The 27,876-nt window shown below is 43.9% G+C and overlaps 1 protein-coding gene across 4 annotated transcripts in view; it reads left to right on the forward strand.

The window, feature by feature from the left end:
• Positions 1-4,192: 4,192 nt before the first annotated feature.
• Creb5 (cAMP responsive element binding protein 5) overlaps positions 4,193-27,876 on the forward strand; it is a 413,139-nt gene continuing 389,455 nt past the window's right edge. Inside the window, exon 1 of one of the 4 annotated variants that reach the window (XM_017321523.2) lies at positions 4,193-4,340. Coding sequence is in view for 1 of the 4 variants with exons in the window: in XM_017321521.2 (XP_017177010.1) it covers positions 7,780-7,782 (3 nt within the window). In the remaining 3 variants the exon portion in view is untranslated. The other 3 variants (NM_001327821.1, XM_017321522.2, XM_017321521.2) reach the window with 3 other exon arrangements.

Genomic DNA, 27,876 nt, shown 5'->3' on the forward strand with positions numbered 1-27,876 from the left:
TGGGTATGAATATGACCAAAATATATTGTATGTATTTCTACAGCTCTCAAGAAGCTAGGAAAAACCCTATATTACAAATTATGAATCCATGTGTTGATTAAGCCATGGATGAAGTCAACCTTACTTGAGCCTTTGGGAACCATGCATTTTTCAGTTTGTCAGTCGGGAATCTTTGTTACCAAGAGAGATAGTAAAGATGCCTATGACACCCATTTTAGGAGAGATACAGTCTTGCCAAGTGGAGCCATAGATGAGGGATAACTTCCCAGTTGAATCCAGCAGCATCCTTTCTCCTACCATTGCTAGTTGAACTAAGAGAAGCCTGTGCACCATCAAGTCTTCCATCTCCAGCAGCAGCACCACCAACTAAAGCATCTCCGATGAAGCCTCAAAGCCCTCCTAGAAAAGTGTATGCACTGAGATGAAGTGAGCTACAGTCTTTATAGTAGGTGCCAGGATAGTAGTGTGGACCACAAGAGCCCTGGATCTTGATTTTAGTGTCGCAAAAATAAAAGAAACTAAAGACAACAGCCAAAACTTTAGAAAGGCTGCGATGAAGAGGAAAACTCTGTTGCAAGCAGACCCACATCAATGTTCTCCCTATTATTCACCATGTAAGAATCCACTAAAGCAGCATCATTCAATGTGGAGGTCCCTAGACATTTGCATGAAGAGTCACAAATGTAGACTCCTTTGAGCTGAAACCCTTGGTAGGGTCAGAACCAAGATGCTACCTTTACCATGCTCTCCCACTGCTTCCTGCTTAGTTACCAAAGTCTGAGGAGCCTAGATGCAAGGGAAGAGACCCTTGTTATTGGTCTTTACATTTTAAATTACGTGTATCAGTATTTTGTCTCTATGTCTGTCCATTTGCACCACTTGTGTGCCTAATGTCCATAGAGCCCAAAGTAGAGCACCGAATCCCTTAGAGTTACAGACAGTTGTGAGCCACCTCATGGTGCTGGGAATCAAACCGAAGTCCTCCAGAAGAGCAGCCAGTGCTTCTAACCACTGAGCCATCTCTGCAGACCCGCCCTTTGTTATTGTTATTAAACCCCAGGACCAGGAAGATTTGCCAACATTCATGGTCATTTGGACAGATAACTGAACCCAAAGTGCAGGACCAAAGAATCTCTTCCAAGGGAGTCAGGGGATGTTTTAGCTGGTTAAGTGCTGTAGTGCTGTGTAAGCGTGAGAATCTGAACACCCAAGCACCCAGGTTAAAAAGCAATCCATGTGCACAGTTTGCATCTGCAGCGTCCAGCACTGGGGATGCATAGACAGGATGACCCTCAGAGTGCGTTTGGAGTGCACAGTACTCTAGCTGAATCAGTGGGCTTCAGGGTCAGTGAAAGATACTGACCTCTAGCCTTTAAGCATGCATGCATGTGCACGTGTGTGGGCATGCATATGTGCATTTTCTACCAAGATGAGCTGCTTGGAATTGTTCGCGCCTAGCATTCTGTGTGTCCTGGCAACGCTGCCAGTTTGTTAGATTTGGAAAAATTGTTTAGGCTTTGGTAAATCCATGACTTTGATCCCCAAATTTTTCCCTCCCTGGTCCAACAACTAAGGAATAATCTGTACTCTGGCTCTGGGTTATGCATTTTCACTTGTCCGGGTGGATGCTGGTTGCTTTCTCACAGGTCCAACCTCTGGGTGGGTTGTAACCTAGCCAGTTGGGCTTGATTTTGGTGTAGATGACCCTGGTTCCATATGTCCCACTTGAGACCTGGAGGTGAGACAGCGTGGCTAGTTGGGTGCTGGTATCCCAGTGTGTAAATGCCATAGACTGTGCCACCTGCTGAGTTACTCCTTGAGACACCCTTGCAATGTTGCCTCCGTGATACTTTGGTTCTGAGAAATCCTGGGTGAGACTGGGTGAACCAGCACAAGGCAGGCAGGCAAGCGAGGCACAGACATGGGGCCCGTTGGCGGGGTCTGATGGGTAAGAGGCTGCTTGCTGTCCATATATGCCCATGCTACAGATGAAAGAATGATGGGGGAAATTCTCTTTTTCAAAATCTGGCTTAAGTTTACTAACATCACCGAATGCCTCAGTCCCAGTACTTTCAATAACAGGGAGAAGGTGGGGCTTACAAAGCACTCTCCCAGGGCCGAGAACACTTGTTAATGCAAGTGATATAATTCTTGAGTTACTGTAAATATTCCCAGTGTTGCATTATGAAAGTTGGGTAGTGCTTTCATGAAAACTTATTTATTCATGCTTCTTATGTTTAGATAATTCTGTGAATTGAGTCATTTAACTCCTTGCAGGTGTGTGAATCTTGTGACCATCACCCTGGCTTTGCCCACTTAATTCTTCGCTTCATTCCTTTGGTTTATCCACCAGGGGGAAAACCCCAGCTCTTAGCTTCAAGCTGGCTCAATTCCTTTGGGCACTTTCTTTTTCTCTGAGGAAGGAGGTTGCTCTCTGCTCTGGGTGAGCAAGGCTGTACTGGAAATTGAGATGGAAGGTGGATACGGAAGCTGCTGTTCAGTGAACCATGGTTTCCTTCCCTAAACCCAGACAATTGAGCCATCACAGTCAAGGTTTTGTTGTTTCAGGTTAGGACCAGCATCTTCTTTCACAGTTCCTTCAGTGTCCCATGGAGAAGAGGAGAGGAAAATTCACAGAAGAACTTATAGGAAGGCTACAAGGAAAGAGGGAGTTGTCAGTCCCTGTGATTTCAGGGAACCCTGAAGACAAGTGGTGGGGGAGGAGGGGCTAAACACTTCAAACCAGAAAGGAAATAGAAAGCTCTTCCACTTAGTATGTCAAAACCAGCTCAGAAATGTGACAATTTGGGCAAAGCATTACGATTCCTAGCCAGTCTAGTCATGATCCTCTGGCAGACTACACAGTCAGGCTGTGATGCATTGGGATGAGAGGCACTATATAAATGTCAGATGTTACATAAATGTCAGGAGCCATTATTGTTTGTTAATGGGGGCTAAACTGTTCCTAAGCAAAGATCCAACTCCCAGCCAGCAAGCTCTTAGTTGAAGTTCTAACCAGTCAGCCATCAGAAAAGAATTAATATGCCTGATTCTACCAAGGAACCCAGGTGAGATCTGGGGTTAGACATGCGCTAGAGTGGTCCCTGATGATCAGGAGAGCTCCTAGCCTTCTGAGTCTGTCTGCCTCAGCTCAGCTGTGAAATAGAGATAATTACAACACACTCCCCGCTTTTCCTTATTCTGTCAAAGTCATATGAGGAAGAAGAAAATGGTGTGGCTTCAAGTGTTTGGCAAAGTGTGAGCTGTTGTTGGATGACAGTGGTCATTTCGAACAGGCTTTCAATGCTCCCCAAAGGGAGAGAGAGCTTCCAAAAGGAAATCTAGCCCTTGCCAGGGATGAGGAAGGTGAGAGCGGTGGCTTCTGGCCCATGCTGAAAAAGGTCAGTCCTCTTTTCCCTTTGCAGACCTGGCCCTAGATCCTGTATTCTAGCCCTGGCTCGACTGCTTCCCAGCCGGCGAGCTTGGGCCAGTAGCAGAGGCTCTGGAAGCAATGGCCAGGGCCCTTCCGGCGCTGACGCGGAGTCTAAATCCGGCTCATCATTTGGCTCTTGGCTGAGATTCGCCTTTCGCCTTTAGAGAGATTCTCTCACAGGTCAGCACATGCAAGGTGCGAGACCAGGGAAGGCTGTGTGTAGTCCTACTGAGTGTGCACAAGAAGTTATATGCCCTTGAGCGTGATGAGGAGAGGGGCGGCGAAATGGAGATACTAAGAAGCCAGCATGCAGAGAACGCTGCAATGAGGTCATGGCTGTCACAGGCAAAGGATCTGGGTATCTTCGGTGGCTGGGGTAGGGAAGTAGGAAGTGGCCTGCATTTGTAAGTGTAAATGTCTCTTTCTACCTCCTTCAGCATCCTTACCACCTCATGCACACACCCCAAACCTTACTTCTTTCTGACCCTACAGACACTTCTTGCAGAAGAGCTCGTGCCGGTGTCTCCTGCGTGGCTCTGTTTGAAACCTTCAGGATTGTTTCCAAGCTGACTCACACCACTAATGTCGGGGGGCCGTGTTACTCGGCGCTGGGCTGTGCAAGCTGTTGCTTGCGCGATCGCGGACGCCGCCGCAAGCACCCGGGTCCGCTCGAGGGGCGGGATTTGGGCGGGGCGGAGACCGGGCCCGCCCCCTCGGCGTGCGGGCCCCGCCCCTCTCTCCCTCCTTTTCCCCAACGGACCGCAATGATTTAGAAGTTCAGGAATCCCACGTGACGTCACCGGGGGGGTGATGTAATGCACTCTAAATAGAATGTATTGTAATCTTTGCTCAGTCCAACGTGGTCCCTTCACCCGGGCTCGGCTCTTGCCTTCTCCACACTTGTTTGGTAAGTTCCTAAAAATACGGCGCGGCCACTTCTGGGCCTTTTGCATTTAGCCACTTTCGCTGCACTTGCCGCGCGAGCCGACTCCGGAGCGTCCTTGTTTGCAGGGGTTGGTTCATCGCTGCAGCCGCGAGGTTACTTAGTCCAATGGGCAGGTCACAGGGCAAGGAGTAGAAAGGATGCGATGCATTTTTTCCCCCTTGATTTGTGTTTGTAAACACTTTGGCGGATCAGAAGGAAGTCCGGCCCCAATTGCTGGTGGACTGTGGAGTTGTGCTGTGTCCTGTAGTCACCCAGAGACCCCACGCCGTGTCCGTCCCGGAGCGCTTCTTGGTGATTGCTGCGCCGTGCGACTGGAGGGATGCTGAGTGGAGCCAGCGCCGTGTCCGACCCAGTGTGCGTGCGTGTATGGGAGCGCGCGTGAGTTTCCCTGACACGGGGAACAGTTATGAATCGGGGGTGTATGTTTGCCTCCAGAGCCCCGGCATGGTGTGGAACCCTTCTGAAGTGTGGTCAAGCGGCGGTGGTGGTGGCGGCGGCGGAGGCGGCAGTGGTAGCAGCAGCAGCAACAGACCAGGAACCTGGAGCCTCCTCGCATCCCGTTTCTCAGTGATGCAGCGGAACCCCGGGAGAAAGTTAGCAAACTTCCAACCGTTGCGGCAAAGTCGCCTGGTCACCTAGGGGCAGCCGAGCGAGTTCGCAGGGGGTTCTCCCTCTCCCGGGTGCCCAGCGGCCGCTGCCAGTTCTCGCGACCGGCCGCCGGCTGCAGCGGGAGGGTCGGTTGCCTTGGAGGGGGACTTGACTTTCGCTCCAGGCGCTCCAGCTCGAGAGTGCTCCGCAGCCCTCGCCTTCACTCCTGCAGCCGCCTCCCGCCTCCGTCCCCTTTGCGCTGGCACTCTTACTTCTTCCGGGCTGCTGCCCCAAATGACAGCTGGGGCCCGAGCCGCACTGCACCCAGGCGGTTCTCAGGACCGGGCGACAGAGTCTGCCTTTGAGCCAGATTCTTTATCGAACCGCTTAAACTTTTCACAAAGTTCTTAAAGGGTTGAGACAAGCAGACACCGCCCCCACTAAGCCACTTTAGAGGGACTATAGCCCGCTTTAATTTTTCATTTATTTTCTAGTCATAGATTTATTTCCAGGGAGTGTCTAGTAGAAAAAGCTCCAGCTTTCCCTGGACGAGTGCCGCCCCCACTTGATGCTGGTTCAACGCTGGGAACTAGAGTGGGCTACTTGTACATCGTTGTCAGTATCAGCAACGCTTGCTTGGTTTTTTATTTTTCCCTCTTCCTGACATGTGTCAAAGAATAAAGGCTGGCTACAGGTCCATTACGTCATTCTGCAGGCCAGTAAGTGTTTTATTAAGGGCTTCAGATATTCAAGGGTTTGGGGGCTCAGAATGCTGTCAAAGCAACTATGCCCCCATCCCCCGGGGCAATTGCGGGTTCTCTGGACACAGCTATTGCCCTCTCTTTCCCTACCCCTCTTCCTCCATCCCTCTCCCGCCCACCTCGTTATCACTCGGCCTGCCCCCGCCTTTTACAGTTTCCCCCAGGGGGAATGCTGTCCCAGGAGTGAGCTGAAGAGCTTCTGGTGCCTGAGCGAGCTCAGTACCTGATGAACGCTCAATCTGCCCTTTTCTATTATTTAAGAAAGGCACTATCCAGGCCCGTTTTTCCCACGCGAGAATGTTCAGCCTGGATAGAAAAATCCCTGGAAAGGTTTAGAAGCCTTATATGCTAATAGCTTGTGCCTGCAGTGACTTAGGAAAGCAATAAGCCACAGCTAAGAGCCCAGAGCCCCGTGAACCGAGCCTAGGAGAAGGATGAAGGACCTGACTAAATCAGGTTTAGCGGGAAAGGATCTAGATTTGACATTTTATTTCCAAAGTCAAGGAAGTGTCTGAGAGCTGAAAGTACCATACAACACTTTGCTGCTGCTGCGCGCGGTACTTTCTTATCCTTATCCTTGAGTTTCTATGTTTGTAGAGGAAGTTAAACGCCCAATTTAGAGAACTGAGTTCTTCCCCACTTGCTCTTTAAAAGAACACCAGCAGCAAAAACACCACCACGTGTGACTTGTTTCGGGGACAAAGAGTGAAAACTTTTGGGCGTGAGTGAATAATGATAGCAGAAATCCAGTAAAAACAGACAGAGGCAGAAGCTTTGGGCTGGGGGACAAGGTGTTTGAAGGCGTTTTGATTTGGAGATGGAGGAAGCTAAGTAGAGGAAATTTTATGTTCTAAATAGGTGGCATTCTTGAAGAACACGTGTTTGGTTATAATTAGATCTACTTTCTCCAACATACTCTGGCCATAGAGCAGGCTTTGTGGAGCTCGTGGCTGGAGATCGCTTGACACCCCTTCTTCAAGTTTGTGGCAGCATTATTTATTGGCATCTAGCGATGAAGTGGCATAAGTCTCCTATGGGAAGCATGGGCATTGAAAATGTTAAAATTCTTGTTTGTGATGCAGAGACCTAAAGGGGAAAATGGGCAGGTCACGGGCCCTGGACAGTGTGATTAATGATCACTGATTTAGTGATCAGTGATTAGTGGTTTTATTCAAACTGTTACCTCTGACCAGAAGCACACATCAGAGGATTAACAGGCTCTTTAGATAAATGCTCATTAGTGGAAGGGGAACAGCAAAGATAATAGGCATGCACCCAGGGACAACTTTCGAAGAAAATCATTCCCGTCTTCAGAATAATAAGCTCTGTTAACAGAAAGCCCTTTTAATTTAAAACTTGCTTTTATCTTGTAAATCAAAGTTAGATGTAAAAGTTTGTAGTGCCATTATAACCTAAATTTTCCCATATCCATGAGATGTGGATTATCCCAGTAGCGATATTTTTTTTTATTTAAATAAACAATTGGAGCTTTAGAGTGGCTGAACCCTGACAAGCTTAGCTCCCAGGGCTGGAAGGTGTCCCCCCTTCACGCCTGGAGACTGCACTTTGCTAACTAGATGGCGCACTGTTATTTGCTGTCCTGTGCTGCAGAGCAGTAGAAAGAAACTGAGCATGTAGCTGCTTGCGAGGTGTTCTTCAACACAACAAAGTTCATTCTTTGTGGGATTGGAGGCTAGACAGTTCTACAAGTTTTTAGTCACATTTTCCATGTCAGTTAAATCTAGGGAGTTGAAGGCTACTGGAAAAATCAGTCTCATTACTAAAAGGAACTTAAAGAAGGAGGGAGGGGAGAAGGTACCAGAGTCCACAAGATAGGTCGGAGCTGCAGAGTGACTGCTAAGTGCCAGGCCTGCTCTCTCTTTAACTAAGAGCTAGTCCACAGTCTTCTGGTCTAAAAGACTGAGTAATCAAGTACTCAAGAACTTGTTTCCTTTCTGATCTTGCTGGTTAAAAGAAGTTACAAGAGAGAAGGGAAATTTCTGATCTGGAGACTGCAGGAGGCAACACCGTGCGGCTTGACTCTTGCAGCTATGGTAAGAGCATGCCCATGTTTCTGGAGCAGAGAAAGCCCTCACAGCAGTCCAGATGAGTCTCATACTGCCACAGACAGGACTTGGAAATGGAGTTTTATCTTACGTATATTTGTATGTGGTGTTTTGTTAGTTTGCTGGGATCAGTAGGATTTTGTTTAGGTATGTGTGTGTGTGTGTGTGTGTGTGTGTGTGTGTGTGTGTGTGTGTGTGTGAGAGAGAGAGAGAGAGAGAGAGAGAGAGAGCTTTATTTCGGAAATAAATTATGTTTACAATGCTGTGAGCTGCTGTGGGGAAGCTATGAAGAATGGAAAGCAAGGTGGCAGGTAAAGATCTCTTCAGAAAGCTTTCTTGAGTCACTTTAAGGAGTACTTGAGTTTTAGCAAGAAGGCAAAAGAAACAGTAAAGATTAAAGGCAAAACAAAACAAAAAACCATGTCCACACTCAAACTTAGATACAGGCTCCCCTAAAGAAGGATGTTATTGATTAAATAGCAGTTTTTACTTGAGTTTAAAACTCTAAGATAACAACTCACTGCCTTCTCACCCATTTTCTCATTTTCTGTTGTTTACATTGTTTTTATATGAATTTCATATTTTAACTCCTCATTTTTGTGTAAATTTTTTATTTTCAAATCAACTAAGAGTAAATACATTTGCTCAGCTGATAATATCTGCAAGTCATATTTTTTTAAAAATATAAATAACTGATTTCTATAAATTACCTGTCAGGCAAAAGTAGTCAGCTTTTTAGATTGTTCCTACAAAATATGGACGCTGTGCCTTTCTTTCTATTTTGCTTTGATGTTTCAGCCTTTGAGTCAATGGCGGAGTAAATGGTGGTCTGTTAGACACTTCTCCTGTGTAGCTTTTCATTTGTCAAATATTCTTACTGGGACTACTTGCCAGTTTCTCACGCCTGCATGTTCAAAACAAGTCAGAGTTCTTCCACTGCAACTTTTACCAATGTCACATTTCCAGTCGCCTGATTTCTTCCTATGACTTTCTTTTTAGAAATCGGAGACCATTGGAGTGTTCGTCTTAAGTTGGGAATTGTTTGGTAGGAGTCTGGTGGTCCTTGCCCCTTCCGCATGTGAACCGTGTCTGTGCAGTTGGTTTTCTTCTGGTTGTACTGATAGATTGGAAATGGGATTTGAGCGGTGTTATTATTTCTGTCATCTTTTCTTTTCCTCTTCAAAGCAATGCTGTTAGTCACACAATTAATGTGATCGAGCCTGGTGTTTTCCATCTATATACTGCTTTTGCTGCTTGCAAATTGGATTTCTAAGGAAATTTAGGATTTTTTTTTTTTTGAGGCAGCTTTCTTGGAGGAGCCGGACAATGACCTCAGTCAATTCCTTATCTTGTCCAGTTTGACTGTTGGTGTGTTATGGGAATGAACCAAGGGCTTTATACATTGGTGCTTAAACATTTAAATTGAGAACTATTTCTCCAAATTCTGTTTAAGAAAATGATACCATTGCGATAAGGAGGCGCAGAGAGAACAGCAGCCTTGAATACGCCTGGAAGATAAACTTTCACAAAGAACCTCTTCCGACTGCTATTTGTCAACTAAAGTGTACTGTTTTGTCACCGTGCTTTACGGAGGGAGCTTGGTACTTTAAAAAGGACTAATGTGCTTACTAAATAATTATTAGATTTAGCAATTAAGAAAAGACAGCAATTAATGTATTTTTAACATTCATTATTTCTATAGTTAGGAATCACAAATGATCAATTCAACATAAGAAAATTTTTAGAAAGAGGGAAGGCTCCTTAGGAGCTTCCAATTAGTGGTTACACTCTTCTGAAGACACCGGGGAAATTTTTGAAAAGAAGACTCTGGGACTTTCAAAGAATTCCGAGTTCAGGGAAAAAGTTCTGAATGCCTGCAAAGTGACATGGGATGCCAAGTGGCTTTTCCTACAGGTTCACTCCCTAGTCTCCCCCCCCCCAACCCCCACTTTTTTATCTGAAAAAAGAAGTCAGGAATAAAAACATTGATGTGGATTTGAATATTGCAATTGGTTTCTTCTATTTTCTGAAGATTCACATTTCTAATCCCTGCCCCCAAGTTAACAAGAATGGGAAATTACCATGTTGGCATTTGACTTGACCTGATTCCTCAGGGAGTAAAGGGACTCTTTCTTACTCAGCCTAGGGACTGATGGTGGATAGAAACTGATAGCTGTATATAGATGCTGGAGCTAGGGAGAGACTCTTGGTCAACCCCAAGGCCTGGTTACATCTCTTAGCTTGTCCAAGGCCTATGCCAGAGACAGGAAACCCGGGCTGAATGCCTGGCCCCTGTCTTCAGCTCAGATTCTCTGTCTGTCAGGCAGGCTGCCTAAATGCTCTTGTCATGGATGCATACAGCAGAGGCCAAGGCTTTAGAAACCTTTCTCTCATTAAGCCTTTTCACAGACAGCCTTTCAAAGACAGGTTTCTAAAAATTAACTTGACTGCTTTGAACAAACAACTGTAGTTTCTAGTCTATATTTGCATATATATGTATACATATATATACATATATACACACACACACATATATATGAAATATATGTATGTAATGCTGATTTTCCTAAAATCTTTTAAACTGACTTTTTTTTTTTTTACCTTAACGTCTTCTTCATGCTTACACTAAGTCTCGCAAAACCCAGATTATTGAAGTTTCATTTGAGAACACAAACTGGGCAGAATTAGAATGGTTGACAAGTCTGTCTCAGCATAAAGCAGGGGCTTTCTTTCCTTGTCTGCATCATCTCTAAGGAGAGGTTCTGAGAAGAGAGAGAAGGCTTAAAGTTTATATTCATCACCATTCTGTCGAGCAGAGCAAGTGCTCTGCCCTCTCTCACTCATTTACTTTTGCTTGGCACACATCTGCAATATGTTATGTTTTCCGAGTTGGTGTGGGAGTGAGTTTGGAGTAAATACTACTCTGTGCAAAATGAGTTGTCTGGAAGCATGCTCTTTGGGTTTCATTGGCAAGGCTTGAGGACTTATAACTAGCAGGGAATAATTTAGTAGCACCGAGGGCTCCGGAGCCCTGGGCATTTTCTTTCTGATTTAGACTCTGTTGCCACTGGATGGGGGAACAAGAGTATCTAAACAGAAACCTTGAATGCTTGTACTGTGTGTATCATTTGGCTTGACCCACGGCTTTCCTTTCCAGCCCTTTGCATTTGACATCAGCACCCAGGCCTCTTTCCTTCTTTTATTACACCAAGGAGCCCCTATGTTGCAGGCATGATTTCCCAGATGTAACACATTTTGGCTAATTTTATGCAACTCTCTCTCTGCTAGCTTCCCAAAGGGGAACACGAGGGACAATAATAACAGCAAAAATCTTTGTTTTTTTAAATTTAAATTAGCTGACTATTAAAAGAAAAGACATTTAATTTCCATTTGGCTTGTTTGGTAGGATCACGGCCACTTTATCAAAACTGAATTTTTCTCTCCGAGCAAATCTGGCCTTAGCTAAAGCTCAGGTTACAACTTTTGCATCTCAGAGGATAGAAGGCACTGGGGATAAAGTCCATAGCCACAGGGTACTGAGGTGTGACTTGATAAAAGCGAGGAGGAACATGACCTGCCTCACTGCAAGGACAACATTGTGGCTTCTCAGAGTGGAAAACAACAGTGTTCCCAGTTGAGTCAAAAGCAGCTCTCAGGATGCTGACAACCTTCAGTGTTAGTCCATTGGTTTGGTCTAACCTAGTCTGGTCTTTTCTTAGTTCCAGGGCCCCATGAATGGCAGGCTTGCACATTTTACTGCTAAGCTATACTCCCACGTCCAGGGTCATTTCTCTGCTGAAATGTGGCAAAAAGTCTCTTCCTCCATTCTTTGCATTTACTTCGTGTTAATGTTTCTCTAGACTTCCTTTTTTCATATCCATCCCTGCAGACTGCTTTGCACTCAGGAGTGGCCCCCACAATACCACATCACAAAAGCATGCACAACCGAGAGGGCCCCTTTTCCCATAGATAACTCCACCTTTGTATCTAAACTTCGAAGAAACAATTAGTGAAACAAATTAGAGAAAAACCATTTGGCAGTCAAGGCTTTTATCTGTTGTTCCACAGTGACGTGGCCTCTATGGCAACAGGCAAAGCCTGAGACTTGGAAAGTCCCCATGTTGCACCCAACTTACTGAACTCCCACACCTCAGTGCATCCCTCTACTTAGAGACAGGGACTCACTGAGAAGCTCAGGTTAGCCTCCAAGTCCAGATTGTTCTGCCTCAGTTTCTCAAGTGCTCAGATTCAGGTTTGTGCTATCTTAGACCATTGGCTAAACCAGTACATTCCAAGAGAGGAGGCAACTGGTGTAATTTGAAGTGTAGAGAAGCCATATCAAAAAGAAACAGGAGTTCATTTTAATAACTGTGTGGCCCAATATTATCCCAAATATTATCATTTCAAATTTCAACATATAACCAATATAAAAACATCAGTGTGATGGTTTACATTGTTCTAGTTTTTGGGGATTAGGTCTTTGAAATCTAGGATGTATTTTGCCATCTTGATCTTGAATAACCACATGTCAAGTACTAAGTAGCCATGACTACTATGCTAGACAATGCAAAGTCTATACATGTCTCTTAACCATGGCAGCCCAAGGAAACCACCCGTGGCACTTAGAAAACATCCACAGGCTTCCTCTAGAATACTCTACTTGGTTGACTAGGACTGGGGCTGGGCCACGGTGTGCTTCTAGAGGCCCTCAAGAGTTTCTAATGTGCAGTGAAACCCGAGAGCCTCAATTCTGACTTCTCTCTAAGGACTTCTCTTTAAGATTCCATGATTCCACTTAAGGAAAGGGGTTGTCATGAAGCCTTTCTGAGTTTGGTGGCAGCAAGCCGTGGATCCAGATACACTAAACTTTACCAAACAAATTTCAGCAAACATAATTAGGGGAGGTGGTGATGGCTTGGTCAGTCCAGGGGCTTGTCACCAGTTCTGACCTCCTGAGTTAGATCCCCAGAGGGTGTCTCGGAGGAGGGAAGAAGCAGATTTGCAGGTTGCCTTCTACATGGATGCTGTCATGTGCATGCCCACGAACACACAAAATAAATTAGTAAACAGATGCAGGACATTAAAATGGAAACACGGGGAATGAAAAGGAAACGTCACAGAATGACTAACTTAGGGATTGTTCTAAGGGCCAGACACAAGCTCCTAACATGGCTGTCTAGAACAATATATTTCCTGGCTGCCTTAGCTTTAAGAACTGATTTACATGTTACCTCGTGGAAAACCTCTATTGGGGAGAAGGTCAAGATCCCCACAGTTTGCTTGTTTTACCAGCTTACTTTCCTGCCCCCAGTACTACTTGGCCTGTAGTCGTTTTGCGAGGGAAAATCTTACTTCATTAGAGACATCTGGATCCCTTAGAGCTTCTCCCCTCTAAGCATTAAACAAGGTTTGTGTCACTGCCTAGACTAAAGTCACTCAGAGCATGACGTTAATTATCATCCTGGACTGAAAGCATTCGCCCTATTTGTCACTCTTGAAAATATTTTAAGACTCAGTATTTCTCAATGAACACTAGAACATTCGTGTGTGTGTGTGTGTGTGTGTGTGTGTGTGTGTGTGTGTGTGTGTATGTGTATGTATGTATGTTTTCTACCTGTGTTTTTATACTATTTCAGTATATGCATTCTCTATAGAATGCAAAGACTAAAAGTCAGAATCCCTCATCTCTTCACACATCTGTTTTGTAGAGTCCACAAGCAGCATTGCCTGTGGGGCAGAGAAGAGACCATCCACCCCTTGCTACTTTATGCTGCTGAAAACCTCTGCATCTCTGACTTCCGGAGTCATTTCACCATGACCCTCTCTCTTCAGGTCCTAGAGAGCTGTCTATTTCCAAATGCATGACTATTGAGTCACCTGCTTTTCTAACATGTCTTGAAGCCATTGGAAGGATTCCGCCTCTAATGAACACATAGCTTCAACCCCATTTTATTGGCAGAGCAATTGAGAAATTGACAAGGGGAGCAGTGTTGGCTCATTGTTTTAAAAGGGTGAACAGGATAAGAAAAGACCTTAGATTTGTGAGTGTCATATCACCTCAACATAAGCCTTACTCTGGATGGTCTGCAGTATGGATCTTTCCGTTGTTTTGGGCCATTGCCCTGGTTTTGTCTTTATAATAACTCTGTAATGTTTCCCACACTGTCTTTGCACTTTAATGGTTTCTGTGTTTATGTACTCCCTAGCTTCAGGCTACATGTACCTGAATTGATTAACAATGTATACATGTATATTAACTTCCAAACATGGGATCTATTCTAAAAGTTGCAAGGAGACATATGTTGCAGACAGACCTGTGTTTTTGTTGGTTTCTAGGGAAACCTTCTCTCGGGCTACTTTGTGACTGACTGTTAGAAGAGTGTATGTGGATAGCAGTGTAGATTACGGATGCCAGTTACTCATCTGCTTTGAGGAATGAAGATAAAGGACTGTGGCTATGCATTCATTGACTGGGGTAGACTTTAGTCTGGTTTCTTAATGATGCTTAGTAAAATACTTCAGCACTTGCTGTGTCCTTGCACTGTCTTTACTCTTGGTCTGGAGCCACCTGCTTTTGAGATTTGGGTTTTTTTTTTATCTTAATAATGGCAGTGGTTAGGGTGTGGCCATTGTAGTTTTTCTATATCTGTATCATCAGTGAGACATGCATCATAATTAACAGTGGGATTTGTGATCAATGCCAGGGAGCAGTTATTCTGTATCTTTTGCTAAGCATTATATTAAAGATTAAAACAACCTCGACTTCTCTCTCCCTTTTGCCTCTCTCATGTGTGCCTTTGAGTGTATGTATGTATATGCTTTTAATTATATAAAGTATATGTAACTAAAATCCTTATTAGGGCACATGGTTGCTTGTGAATATACTTATCACTGTTTTGTTTCTGGTTTGTTTGAGACAGGGTCTCACCATGTAGCCCAGGATGGCCTTAAACGTTCTTTAACTCAAGATTCCCCTGATCCAACATCCCCCTTCCCTGAGAACTGGGGAAGACTACACTGTCACATCAGGTATCATCTGTCATTACGATGTCTAGAATTGCCACATTTTTTGGGCAATTCTATTTGTAATGTTGGCTTAGGAACATACTGTTAATTAAAAGATATTGCTAAATTAACGGAATTGAGAACATATTGACAGCATCCTCCTTCTTAAAGGCAGGCTGTTTACAGCTTCATCCTCTCATTTGCAAAGCCAGATGAATAACAACTGCTGTTCTTAGCACTGTGCTCCATGGACGTCATAGAGTTGATGGTGCACGGAATTTTGGCACCATGAAGCAGCGTATAATTTGAAGTTGTACTTTTTGTTAAATACCCATGCTAATCCCCAAGCCATTCAAAACATTAAAAAACCCAAACAGCAATGTCTGCTGCCTGGGTGGAGGCAGTGCTGGAAGATAAGCACACTGTTATTTAATTTTTTTCCCCTGTGTTTTAGATGCACTTAAAAACTAGAGAGAAAACAAGCCAAACAAACAAACAAACAAAATCTGACCTTTGGAAGGAATGTTTTAAAGGCAGACAGCTTAACCCTTAAACACTGACTTCATTTTTATTCTTTCCAGGAAAGAAACACTTTTTAAAAAATTACAAAAGTCCTTATATCTTTAATAGGAAAGCTGTAAGGGTGAATTTGGGAAGTCATATTCTTTTAGTTTTAATTATTTGATGTAAATATGAGATTTTTGATATTAGTTACACAAGCAAGAGAATATCCTTAACACTGTGGAACCATTCACTGAAAAATAGTTAAGGTTTGTGCTATGTGTATTTTACTTCAGTTATGTAAAATGGTGTCCAAAGTTTATTTGTATCTGTCTTCCAGATAGGAGACAATGCATAAAATATTTGGTCCATGCTAGGTGTGGTGGATTTGATGTTTTAACAGAAAGGTAAAAGATCTAAAGAGGACTTTTGCCACTTCAGACTAATGCAGAGAGGTGATGTGGGTGTATGTGTGTGTATGAGATGCAATTTGGAAATGTAGAAAAATCTCAGCAGCAAAGTCCCAACACCAAATTCCTCCATTTTGGATCTAACTTAGGTCTTTGAGGCTTGGAGACAGCTTTTACCAGCAAAGCCATCTTGCTGCCCCATTTTTAGGAGTTTTAATGGGATTTAATATAAAATGTATTAATTAGGGTGACAGCCTACTGCACGGTGGAACCTGCAGAGTGGTATTTCCCTTCCATCTCATGGATAAAGAAACCCAAACGCACAGTGCTTACATGGGACATGGAGTCCGAGACAGCACTTTCACATACATTACTATAATCCCTTCCCTCCTCCTGGCATTTCCCTTGTCTCTATCCTTCCTCTTTGCCTGTGTGCTCCACACATACTTGAAATCACAGCAGGAGTTCCCCTGAAGAAGACCCTGAGCCCACACTGGAGGTGTTGGGAGTGATGCTGATTGTAAACAATTCTTTGCATAGGCTAAAAATAAACTTCTGCTGTCCCCCCGGAAAATCTTGGAACAAGTTGTCAAGAGATCAAGAGTCCACATTTTTACAAGTTAAAGATAAAGCTTATGAAACTAGCTACTGTCTTTTATTTTGTCCTTGAATTTGTCTTCAGAATTTCTGTGGCCAAAGGCAGCACCAAGCTTTTACCTTGTGAAGGAGTTGCATCTCACGATAGTTTGTCACACCAACAGACTTAATGTTTATTATTTTTCTATGCTAATAGCCACTGACAAGGACAAAAGCCATCAGTTTTCATAAATGCACATGCACATAAATATCTACCAAACTAGACATAGATATCCCAGGAGGAGAAGAAAAATTCAGATTTTCTAGTTGTTGATGGACAATTTATAGAGTGTATGCACTACCTCCATTTTTCCATAGCAGGAGGAAGATGAAAGTCTGCATTTTGAAATCACATCACAAGAAAGAATGAATAACAGTTTAAAAAAATGTAGAGCTGGGCTGTGTATCACTGGTAGAGTACTTGATTAGTATATTTGAGGCCCTAAGTTTGATTCCCAGAACTAAAAATATAAAAAGGTGAAATACTCAAAATGCACAGTTCCGTTGTTCCAAGAGGTAAACTACTGGTTGTCCAAGGCTAAGGTGGGTCTAGAGGAGGATAGGAGACAGATAAGTAGTATGTGCTTTCTTATTGGCTTTATAAAAGTGTCCCTGGGTAATTGTGATGGTTACAAATATTTGTAAATTTTAAGGTCGTTGAAAAATGCACTTTAAATTGGTGAATTTCATGATTTATGAGTGATATCTCAATAAACTTGTTAAAGACAGACAATATATCATAGAGGAAAATACAGAATGTTAAATTCAGTTGGCCTGCATCCCAAATGCAGCACTTCTGTTTTAGCACCCCTTATGTATTTGGCATGGACATACATATCAGTATGAGGAAAGGGGAAAGGTTTGCAAAGTCACCATAGACCTCAGGAGCAGGACGAGCTGACTCCCAACACCCTTACTGTTTGTGGCGTATGGGTCCAGTCCACACTCAGTACCCTGACATTTCTTGCTTAGTAGACTTCGGTGATCCTCCATTCTCCACACTGTCAGCCTCTTGTCAGTTCACGTCCTTTATAATGACGGCTGCTGTTGTCCTCTGTGCCCCCAGCTTCTTAACACCAATGATGTCTCACGTTGGCCTCTTCCCTTGGCAGACATAACTATGTCATCTCCAAGACGTCTAGACTTTACTCCAGCAACGTCCTTCTCCTTCTGTTCTCTCTCTCTTCTCTCTCTCTCTTTCCCCCTCTCTCTCTCTCTCTCTCTCCCCATCTTAAAAAAAAAACAGTTCCTCTTATAAACTGAGAAATTAGGAGAAATGGATTATGGATTATTTGCCAAGCCTTTCTTGGACAAACTTTCCTTTTCTGTGTACCATTTCAACCTTCACAACAAACCTACGAAGAGGCAGGGTGATGGGGAAAGCGAGGTTCATCAGCTGGGGCGCTTTCCCTAAGTAAGAAAACCAGGAAATGGGCAGGTTTGGGCCCAGGGCCAGTTGTGTCTGGTTCCTGAGTGTTTACTTTTTCCATTCTGGTTACCAGATTAATCTTTCCACTGCCTGGCTTGGTACATCTCAGTTTCCTGATCAAAAGCTTCCACTTAAGGCTCTTAGGACAGCCCTATCAATCTCCCTGTAGTTTCTTCCCATCGTCGTGTCAGGCCATGATGAGCTATGGTTTGCCTTGGGTGACAATTGCCATATTCAAACCAATCCCTGCCCTATAATATCTTGTATTCTCTTTCAGTACCCTCCAGCACACACACACACACACACACACACACACACACACACACAGATACACAGAGTGACATACATAGACATACAAACATACACAGAGAGACATGCACAGAGACACACACAGACATACACAGACACACAGACACAGATACTCAGACACACACATACACACACACTCAGGTACACACACAGAGGCATACACACACACACACAGATGCATAGAGAGACATACACAGATACACATACACACAGACACAGACACTCACATACACAGAGACACATATACAGAGACACACACAGACACACAGACACAGACACTCAGACACACACATACATACACACACAGACCTACTTTGAAAAGCACTCCTTTTCAAGGCCATGAGCCATCATTGTTTCCTGATTTCCCAAATGAAAGTCTGATACAAAACTTACTCCACTCCTTATTGTTCTGTTTGTTTGCATGTGAAGCTCACAGGGTTTCCACATAGTCCAGGCTGTCCTTGAACTCACTAGGTAGGCCAAGCTGGCCTTGAACTCTTGATCCTCTCACTTTTTCCTCCCAAGTGTTGGGATTGCAGGTGTGTGCTACCACATCTGGCTTCCTATAAATTAAAAATGTATATTTTATCAGGCTTACTTTCTAGTGTTTACCATGAATATCTTCCCTTAGATTTTTGAGCTCCATATTGATGCCAGTTGAATCTCCTAGATTACAATATCTTCATAAGATTCTATATGCAGCGAAACTACCCAGAACATGGAGAGGGTAGTCCACTCATGTTGAGTGAATTGATTGAACAGACACTTGGGTATTCTTGTCCTGAATTTCCTCCCACTAGTGTTTGCTTGGAGGACAGGTCTAGGAGACCCTTTCGGCCTATTGACAAAGGCTCACTGCTGACAGACGGTGGGGTAGAGACAGATCTAAATGTAGGGACAATGTTGAGCATTATCTGTAATCATGGATCTCTGTTTTACATTTCCTCTATGCCCTACCCAGAAGAGAACCCAATATTTGAATACTTTTAATCACAATACTGAGACATTTTAAAATACTGCTTTCTTCACTTAAAACTATACCGCAGACATTTTTCATGTTGTTACACTGTTTTAAAAACTGTCATTATCACAAGATCCATGGAGTCACTCTCCCATAATTTCTTAACCACCCCCTATTGTTTGACTGTCAAGTTTGCTGTGGATTTTTTTTTTTGACAATTCTTTAAAAATACATGATCACTCTTTTGCCAAGAGAAATGTGTGCTCTACAGATCGTCTTCTCTTTCCCTAAAGCTGGTTGAAAAAAAAAAACCACCCTACTTTTAGAGTTGAGTTTAGGCAATGTTGAAACAGAGAAACAGAAACAATTGGAACAAGTTTGTGTTGGGCGTTCCTCCACATGTCTTATACCTGTCCTTCCCTTTCCTCTCAGAATACTCTATTCTCCCAGAGTGACTGGGGGCCTGGTTGTCTCTCCCGGGATAGGTCTACCTACTGCAAAGCCTACTCTCTCCTGCATCCTTGCTGGACTTGTGGCTCTAGCTCATGTCTCCCCAGAGCTTCGACGAATCTTGATAACATAGTGCCCAGTGTCTTTCCTTGTGTGTTTGTGTGTGTGTGTGTGTGTGTGTGTGTGTGTGTATGTGAGACAGACAGACAGACAGACAAAGACAGAGAGACAGAGAGAGGAGAGACAGAGACAGAGAGACAGACAGAGAGACATGGGGTTGATGTAGAAGGATTATACTGTTTTTTTTTTCAGAAGACTTCTGGGGATGATTATATGGGGGCCCAACAACAACTCTTTTCTCTTTCCCTAGAACACTTCCAGGTTCTAAACCTGTGGCAGTCAGCCAAACAGACACAATCTTTCAGCGAGTATTTAAATGGATCACGTATCACAGAATGTAAGGGCTGAAAAGGAAGACAAAGCTAGACATGAGGAGAATGCGCACTCCATGGCCTCTCTTATGAAGAAGTCTGGGACACAGAGATCTATTGACCAGAGTTATGATTCCCGCGGGAGGAGTGGGTGTGACATATTCTAGGCTACTGCCACCAAAGTCCTTGTGTGTTTGCTACGTTTGAGGAACTGCGAGGCAGGTGTCTGGAGATTGTGAGAAAACACAAAATGGGCACTAAGTGTTCATCTCAGCTCTATAGGAAACCTTACATAGCTGTGAGCAGAGCCTCATCAAGTCCAGTCTCTGTAGGACCTGAAGAGTTCTTGCAAAGGAACAGAAACCACCTTCAATGCTGCAGTTAGTGAGTTGCCTCTATAGGAACAAGGGTGGTGGTATGCACTGGGAATTAGTGGGAGACACAGTAGGAGTTGGATTGATGGATTCGGGCTGACGGTAGAGTGGAGAGGATTTGCTGAATTGGTGTGGGAATGAGTCAGGAAAGATGGCAAGGTTTCCAACCCAAGACTAGAAAAAGGGAGCTGCCTTTGGCTGAGATGAGGGAGATGTAGATAAAAGACAAGCTGAGAGGTGGGAACATCCAAATCTCAGTTTTGGTGTGTTACGTATGAGGAAGAAGACAGTGAGATGCTATTTGTGGAACTTAGGGAAGCAGGTTGTGCTACAGAGAAACTTCAAATTGGGATCCCCCTCTTGGGCATCACAGAGCCCTGTCTCATCTGGTAACACACAGACAGACCTTCATTTGCCAGGCTCCGCGGTGCCACCATGTCAGGTTCTGGAAAGCCAAACCTGTCTCAGCACAGGGCCCTTGCACATGCTGTCCCGTTTATGGATAATTTTGCCTGGAATACTCCTCAGCTTCCCCAGTTTTTAGCGCAACTTGGACCGCTGCTCCCTCGACCTTTTTGCCTTATGGCATGTATCAGTCTTCAGTTTTGTGTGGTTTTTAAGTTAAAGCCTGTGTTTCTCCTAGAATCTGAAATCTGCAGTGTTAGTGGTCAGACACACTTTGCTCAGCCCCATTCTGCCAGCCCTGTTCAGTATTTGACAAATGAGTGGTTGGCTATTCTTGCACCTAATCATTTCTTATCTTCCTAAAATGCACACTGGGGATTCCTTAAGATCTCCTGGGCCTTTGTGAACAAACACTTCTTTACTAGGGGTTGCTGAGGAAGGACCAAATCACCCTCAAAGGCTGAGGAATCACTTGACTGTGAAACTTTGCAAAGAAAAGAATTTAAGGGTTGTGCCAACTTCCTTTCAATACCCACCCCTCCTGTTTCCTTGTGGGTATCTTAATTGCATTTCTCTGGACACTTCTCTCCAGCCTCCCTGGATACTTTAGAGTGACCTTTGACACACCTACCACTTACTGCTTGACCCTGAATTGGGGCCAATGAGGCCAGACCTGGCAGGGAGCCTAGTGGGGGCTGGGGAACCTGTGAGGGCTAAGGGGATGTAAGCATGCTAGCTGATGAGCTGCACTGTGATGACCCTACATCCTGGAAGATTATTGAAAATAATTCCCCAGGGAAAAGAATTGATTTACCAAGAGCGTGTCGTTAGATTAGGAAAGAGTCCAGGTCTTTTGTCTTTGTCAAAATAAAGCTATAATAAAAGATGGGGTTAAATTTGGGGATGAGTTTCTTACTGTCACTGAAAAGCTAGTGTGAGCTACCAGGACACCTATGATTTTGTGGGGAACACATACACTGATTCCATGTACATGTCTGCTCATGTGTATGAAGAGATTGCTGACTGACTCACTTTTAAGTATGTATCACTTGGGCAACTTGAATGAAAGAGGTTCAGTCCTTTTAGATAAGCTGTAGGAGACATCCACTCAGCAAGTGTGCCTCGGAACATCTGTGAACCTCACAGGGAGGGAGATACTGAGGCAGGAGGGAGGGACTGAATAAGAGAGAAAGTCCTGGCAGTCATGGAACTCAAGCCATCTCCTCATCGGTAGGTCTGTTTATATACTCCTTGTCTTTTTTTGGATGAGGTGGTTATGAATGTGGAGTACCAAATAGGCTTCACAATTCTATATACATGGTACATGATGAATGACTACTGTGATTAATGTATCAACAGTACAACCATTCCATTCAGGAATAAATTCTGCATAACTATTACTAATTGCGAATGTCTTCTATTCCCATACAATTAAAAGTGTCTTTTTTTTTTTTACATTTTAGGCAGGCAAATTTCCTTTGCTACAATCCCAAAGAGAAGAAAAGAAGACGTTGAGTGTATAGTAGAGCAATTGCATTAGTTAGCTGTTGCTGTGTAACAAATGACCACTTCCTGCCCCGTAGACAGCACATGATTACCCCAGAGTTTCTCTGGGTCATGAATCTTACTGTGGCTTCCTTGGGTAGTCAGGGTCTTACAAACCACATGTCTGCCAGGAGTGTGGATCTCCTCTAGCCAGAACTGGGGATGATCTACCGGCCAACTCATCTGTCTCCTGCAGGCTGTCTGTGATCAGATACAAGCTGACTTCTCTGGCTGTTGTCAGGCTTCACACCCTCATGGGCAGTGGCTATGTGGCATTATTTCCTCTCTCCTGGGGTTTTTTCCATTGTGGAGGTCATACTTGGAAGCCAGCTTCCCTAAGAATAAGCAATGGCTCCAAGAAAGAGAGCAGGGAAGGTAGAAGTCTCAGTCTCCTTTTGGTCATCGACTCTCAGAAGCAAAATCCTTTTACTATTCATAATCTTGTTCTTTAGAACCAGGGCAGTGGGTCTAGCCTGTACTCAAGGGGAGTACAACAAGTGGTGACCAGAAGGCAGGGATAGTGAGGAGACACTGAGGCTGCTCCAGCATCCTTGCAGTAAGCATCTTCAGCCGATGCTGCGTCTGACCAATTACTGAGGTTACAACTAGTGGAAAGGAAAGGTCTGGAGGAAGTCTTCACCAAAGCGTGCCTAAGAGAAGACGTTAGGACAGCAAGGCAAGCAGTGTGGGGACATAGAGACACTTAGGATTTGAGTTGTCATCAGTGAGGAATCCACATTCATTCTGATACCTCTGTCCCCCACTCGTGTTTGGACACCCACAAATTCTGTTCAACAGAGTATTTGAAAAATACTTTCCAAGTATTGAAGTAAACACTGGCCAGTTTTTCCTAAGCAGGAGTAGCGAGAGTGGGAAATTTGAAGCGTGTTTTATTTACTGGTTCAGGCTGGCATTCACGCCCCTCATTATCTTCCACCCAAACATGAAAGCAAAGCCGATGTTAATTTCAATTTAATTCGGAGGAATAGTTAAGGTACCAGGAATCCTAACACTATGCAAATGAGGAACTTTACAGCAGTTTTGAAAAAAGAAAAATGGGGCCTTAGAGATGGCTCAGCAGCCAAGAGCTCTTAGCTCTCTCATAGAGGAGCTGGCTTCAGTTCTCAGCACTTATATCAGGCTCTCTGGACTGCCTGTAACTCCAGTTCCAGGGGATCCAGTGGCCTTTGCTGCCTCTGCAGGTACTTTAAAAGACTCTCATAGGCATGCACACACATACAGCATTTGAAAGAATTAAAAAAGAAAGGAAAAATATGACCAGTTGTCCAGGAATAAATGCCCAGAGACCCCGGACAAACATCTAGTCACATTAGGACTGGTGGGTTTGGGGAGGGATATAGGTTTCAATCTAAAAGCAACAGCCAGCCACTGCAGGATTTCAGGTGGCTGCACATAGCTGTGCATTTTATTATTTTAATTTTATGATACTTCTGATGGCATTAGCTGCACTTCATCTAGAGAACTGCTTTGTTTAACATTGGGTGCAGTGATTACACCACGTGCTTTATGCCTCTGAAGTGCTGTGCGCTGCAACCAGCCAATGGCCAAGGCCATGGGGTAGATGCATTTGAAATGAGGCTCCCTCCCATCTTACAAGATTCCCACTATGACATTAGTGCGCATGACAGAACCCAAAAGAAGTTCATTGAGAAAAACACTGAGTGTAGGAGTCTCTTGGCAGATTCTGTGCATATTTCCTTAAACAAGCAATACCTTCTTGGTTATGTCATTGATGGCTGCTGCCCGCATGCTGTCCTGCAGCATTTTGGAAAGCCGGCAGGCAGTTAGGTGATTTGGCTGTGGTCACCTGGGATTTTAAGTGAGAAGGGAGTGTGTAAAATGTTGATGGGTACTTCTTCTTTTACCTTCAGATCTTAACCCTCAAGAGAACCCTGAAAAGAAGCAGTAGGGCTTCTATTTTCTCTGAAAGAGGAAAAAGAAAGGGAATGTTCTAGAGTTCTTAACACTGGAAAGAACTGGTCCTTTCCCAAACCTACATGCTGGCAGGCTCTCCTCTGAGTCAACATGCATTCTTTAAGAGCTGCCTATGGGATATGTGCCTCTCCTACTAGCACATGGTTGATGGGGGTGGGGTGCTGAGGCAGGAGGATCTGGGCCAGAGATGCATTTTAGCCATCTTGAACCTAATCAGTGGCAGACATGACAAGATAACTCAAGCTCAGGATTCCCTTACTTTCTTCTATTATATTTCAGAGGGAGTCATCATCTTCTGGTTCAAGAACATTAGAAATACAAAAGGCAAAACAAAAGGTCTACACAGAAGCAGTCGCTCTTGGAGATTTGGCTGTGTTTCCTTCTTATCAGCCCCCCTTGCCATCCATAGATTACATATGACTTTCTTTCGACTTTTTTTTTTCTAATTTAACATGGCTTAAAATGAACATGTTTCATGGTTTCTCTTTGAAAGTGGTTTCAATGGCCGTGTAGCCCTCTGTTCATCATAGGTGAACCATTTTGCTTCTGTAGAATGAGTCATCTGGGTTTAGTTTGCCTTGGTGATGAGGAATGTTGGGAGGACCCTGCAGACCACCCCTCCTTAGCCTCTTACTTTCTCCAAAGGAACTGCTCCAGAAAGTGCATTGTGCTGTATGCTGCAACGAGGTCCTCAAAGCGTCTGTGTCCTTACCCTTCTGAAGTCCAGGCTTCGCCATAATTCATCTTAGCTCCTGACCTCTAGCCCAGACTTGGGTATTGTTATTCAAAGGAAAAAAAAAACCTGCCCATTTGCTAAGTCAAACATTGTTTTAATTTAGCTTTTATTTGATTAAAAGGGGGAACTGAACACTGTTTCCTGTACAAATTGTCCATGTCTGTCCATATAATTTTGGGGCTATTTTTTCTTTTAGAGTATTAATATGTATGGAAATTTATTTTTTGAAATATTAGAACATTATACACAGCTAATCTTCAAAGTCTAAAAACAAAAATGCAGTCCTATGCATTTTGTTTGAGTGTGCATGTTTGTGTGTATGTCCACATGTGTGTTCCTAGACAGGTGTGTGTGTGTGTGTGTGTGTGTGTGTGTGTGTGTGTGTGTGTGTGGTACATGTATGTGAACCTCTGTGTGGAGGCCAGAGGTCAACCTTCATAATGTTCCTCAGATGCAGTGTGCCTTCATTGGCCCGGAGCTCATCACATAGGCTAAGATGACTGGCTCCAAGCCCCAGGGATGTGTCTTTTTCTACCTTCCTAGCACTACAAATGCTCCCTACCGTACCTTGCCTTTAAAATTTGAGTTCTGGAGGTGGAACTCAGGTCCTCATGCTTGCAAGCCAAGTGCCTGCCAACAAGACTCCCTCTCCAGCCCCAGCCCCGTGCTTTTGCATTAGAGAGGTATTGCAGAACATGTTTGTGGTTCTTAAGTCCTGGCCTTGTGTTTTATCTGCAAATCTTTACATGCGCATCTTTATCGAGATTCAAAAATAACCCCTCTTCAGCTTGCGACATCTGTAGCACCATTCATGTCCCTTCTATTTTTCTATCCTTCTACTGCAATAAAAGTTTCGAGAGATCCAGACCTCAGCTTATCTCACTTCACTCAACTCCACTTTTCTTGTGGCAGCCTGCCAGAGAAACCGCAGGCTGAAAAGAATAGCCTATGGAAAAAAACGGAAGGGGGTCACTAGCACCAGTGGGGAAAAACAGTTGATAGGCAGAAAGGTCAGCTTCAGGCTTGTGCCATGTGAGGCATGACCTTCCCCTGCCAGCTGCAAGTGGGAGTGGGAGGTGCTGGTGCAGGGGTTCCAGGTGCCCCCCATTCTGCCCCTGAGGCTGATCTCAGCCTCTTTTCTACTGCCTTATTTTACAATGGAGAGAATGATGCCTCAAAGGTATGCACTCATCAATCATTCTCAGAAACAGAAAATATAATTACTAATTATAGTGTTGAGGCCATTAAGTTATTCATTTTATAGGACTTTAACCAAATGCCAAAATTTAGCACCCAGATCAATTTCTTGGGGAAACTTTATTATTATTATTATTATTATCTGGACAGCTTGTTGGCAGTATTTATTTTATCTGATGTTAAGTGAATTCTTTAAAATATGGCAATCTGAAAATGTGTTGTATTTGGAAATGCTTTAGAATTCCAAGATGAGGGACTGGCAAAATAAGTATATTTTAGGTTCACAATAAGTTACCATAACACTAATAAAATGGCTAAATATTTTATTTCCCTGTCATCCAATAATGAAGTAGCTAATATCCTAGACTATTGATTTTTAAGTCACATTAAGTTCTGTTCTTCAATGTGAGCCATATAGTCGGGGTAGTTATTTTACTGGTAAATAACTATACCTGACTAGTACAGCTTACTTAGATATTGACTAGAAAACTGTGGAGGTAGAACGTTTAACAAGCAGCATGTTTGATGGGGACCTGTCTGCTACTGTTTTAGGTTTGGGGTTATTTGTTAATTTATTAGGAATCTTTCTGTAATCCCATAAAATAATGTAGTTAATGTGGCTCTGAGGTGACAATAGTTACACACACACACACACACACACACACACACACACACACACACTCAGCCTCTGTGATGCTTCTTGAATGCTACTACCTAATATTTAATTTAGTGTTTGTGCATCTTCGTTGGGCATACATACATTATAAGGGTAGGGGTGTAGTACTGAGGGACTCCTCCAAATTAATTCCTCTACAACCCAGAGGACTGAATATTTTAATAATGTTGGAATTCTTACCTAGGTTCTCTCCCCTCCCCTCCTCTCCCCTCCCCTCCTCTCCTCTCCCTTTTCCTTTCCCTACCCCCTCCCTTCCTTTCTCTTCTCTTCTCTTCTCTTCTCTTCTCTTCTCTTCTCTTCTCTTCTCTTCTCTTCTCTTCTCTTCTCTTCTCTTCCATTCCCTCCCCTCCCTCCTTCTCCCCTCTTTTCCCCCTCCCCTCCCTCCTCCTCCCCTCCCTTCCCCCTCCCCTCCCTTCTCCCTTCCCTCCCTTCCCCCTCCCCTCCCTTCTCTCTCCCCTCCCTTCCCCCTCTCCTCCCTTCCCCCTCTCCTCCCTTCCCCCTCTCTTCTTTTATCTCTCCCTCTTTCCCTCTTTCCTTTTCTCTGTCCACCCTGTCTCCACCTATAGCTAGTAGTCTCTTTAGAGACCAAGATCACTGCAGGCTATCTCACTTTTCTAATAGGCAAATAGGAAGGTACCACCTTCTATCTGGAGGATCAAATGACAGGGACTCCCCAGGGCAGGGTGGGGGCAGTTAAAAGCCCTGTAGGGGCCATGAAAAATCCAGTGTCATTCTGCAAGGATGTCTTACTCCAGATGAATGATTGTCAGTGGAGATGTGTGCTTTGACCTTTTCCCCCTTCATTTTTGCCAGGGAGATTTTTGCATACTGATAATCGGCAAGAGTTTGACTTCACAGAGTTATTATGGGATGTTTCTGGCTTCAGTGGGCTCCAGTTTCTCCTGGGCTGGCCTTCATATAGAAAAGGAGTGTACAACCTCTCTCTTTAATTTAAGAGCCCATAGTATCATCCTCATCCCGACAAATCATTCAAATATTTATTTCTTGTGAAGAAAAAAAAAATATCAGTACTGGAGTCAATTTATGTCTGAAACGATCTC

This window comes from Mus musculus, chromosome 6 (genome assembly GCF_000001635.26).
Source record: "Mus musculus strain C57BL/6J chromosome 6, GRCm38.p6 C57BL/6J".
NCBI lineage: Eukaryota > Metazoa > Chordata > Mammalia > Rodentia > Muridae > Mus > Mus musculus.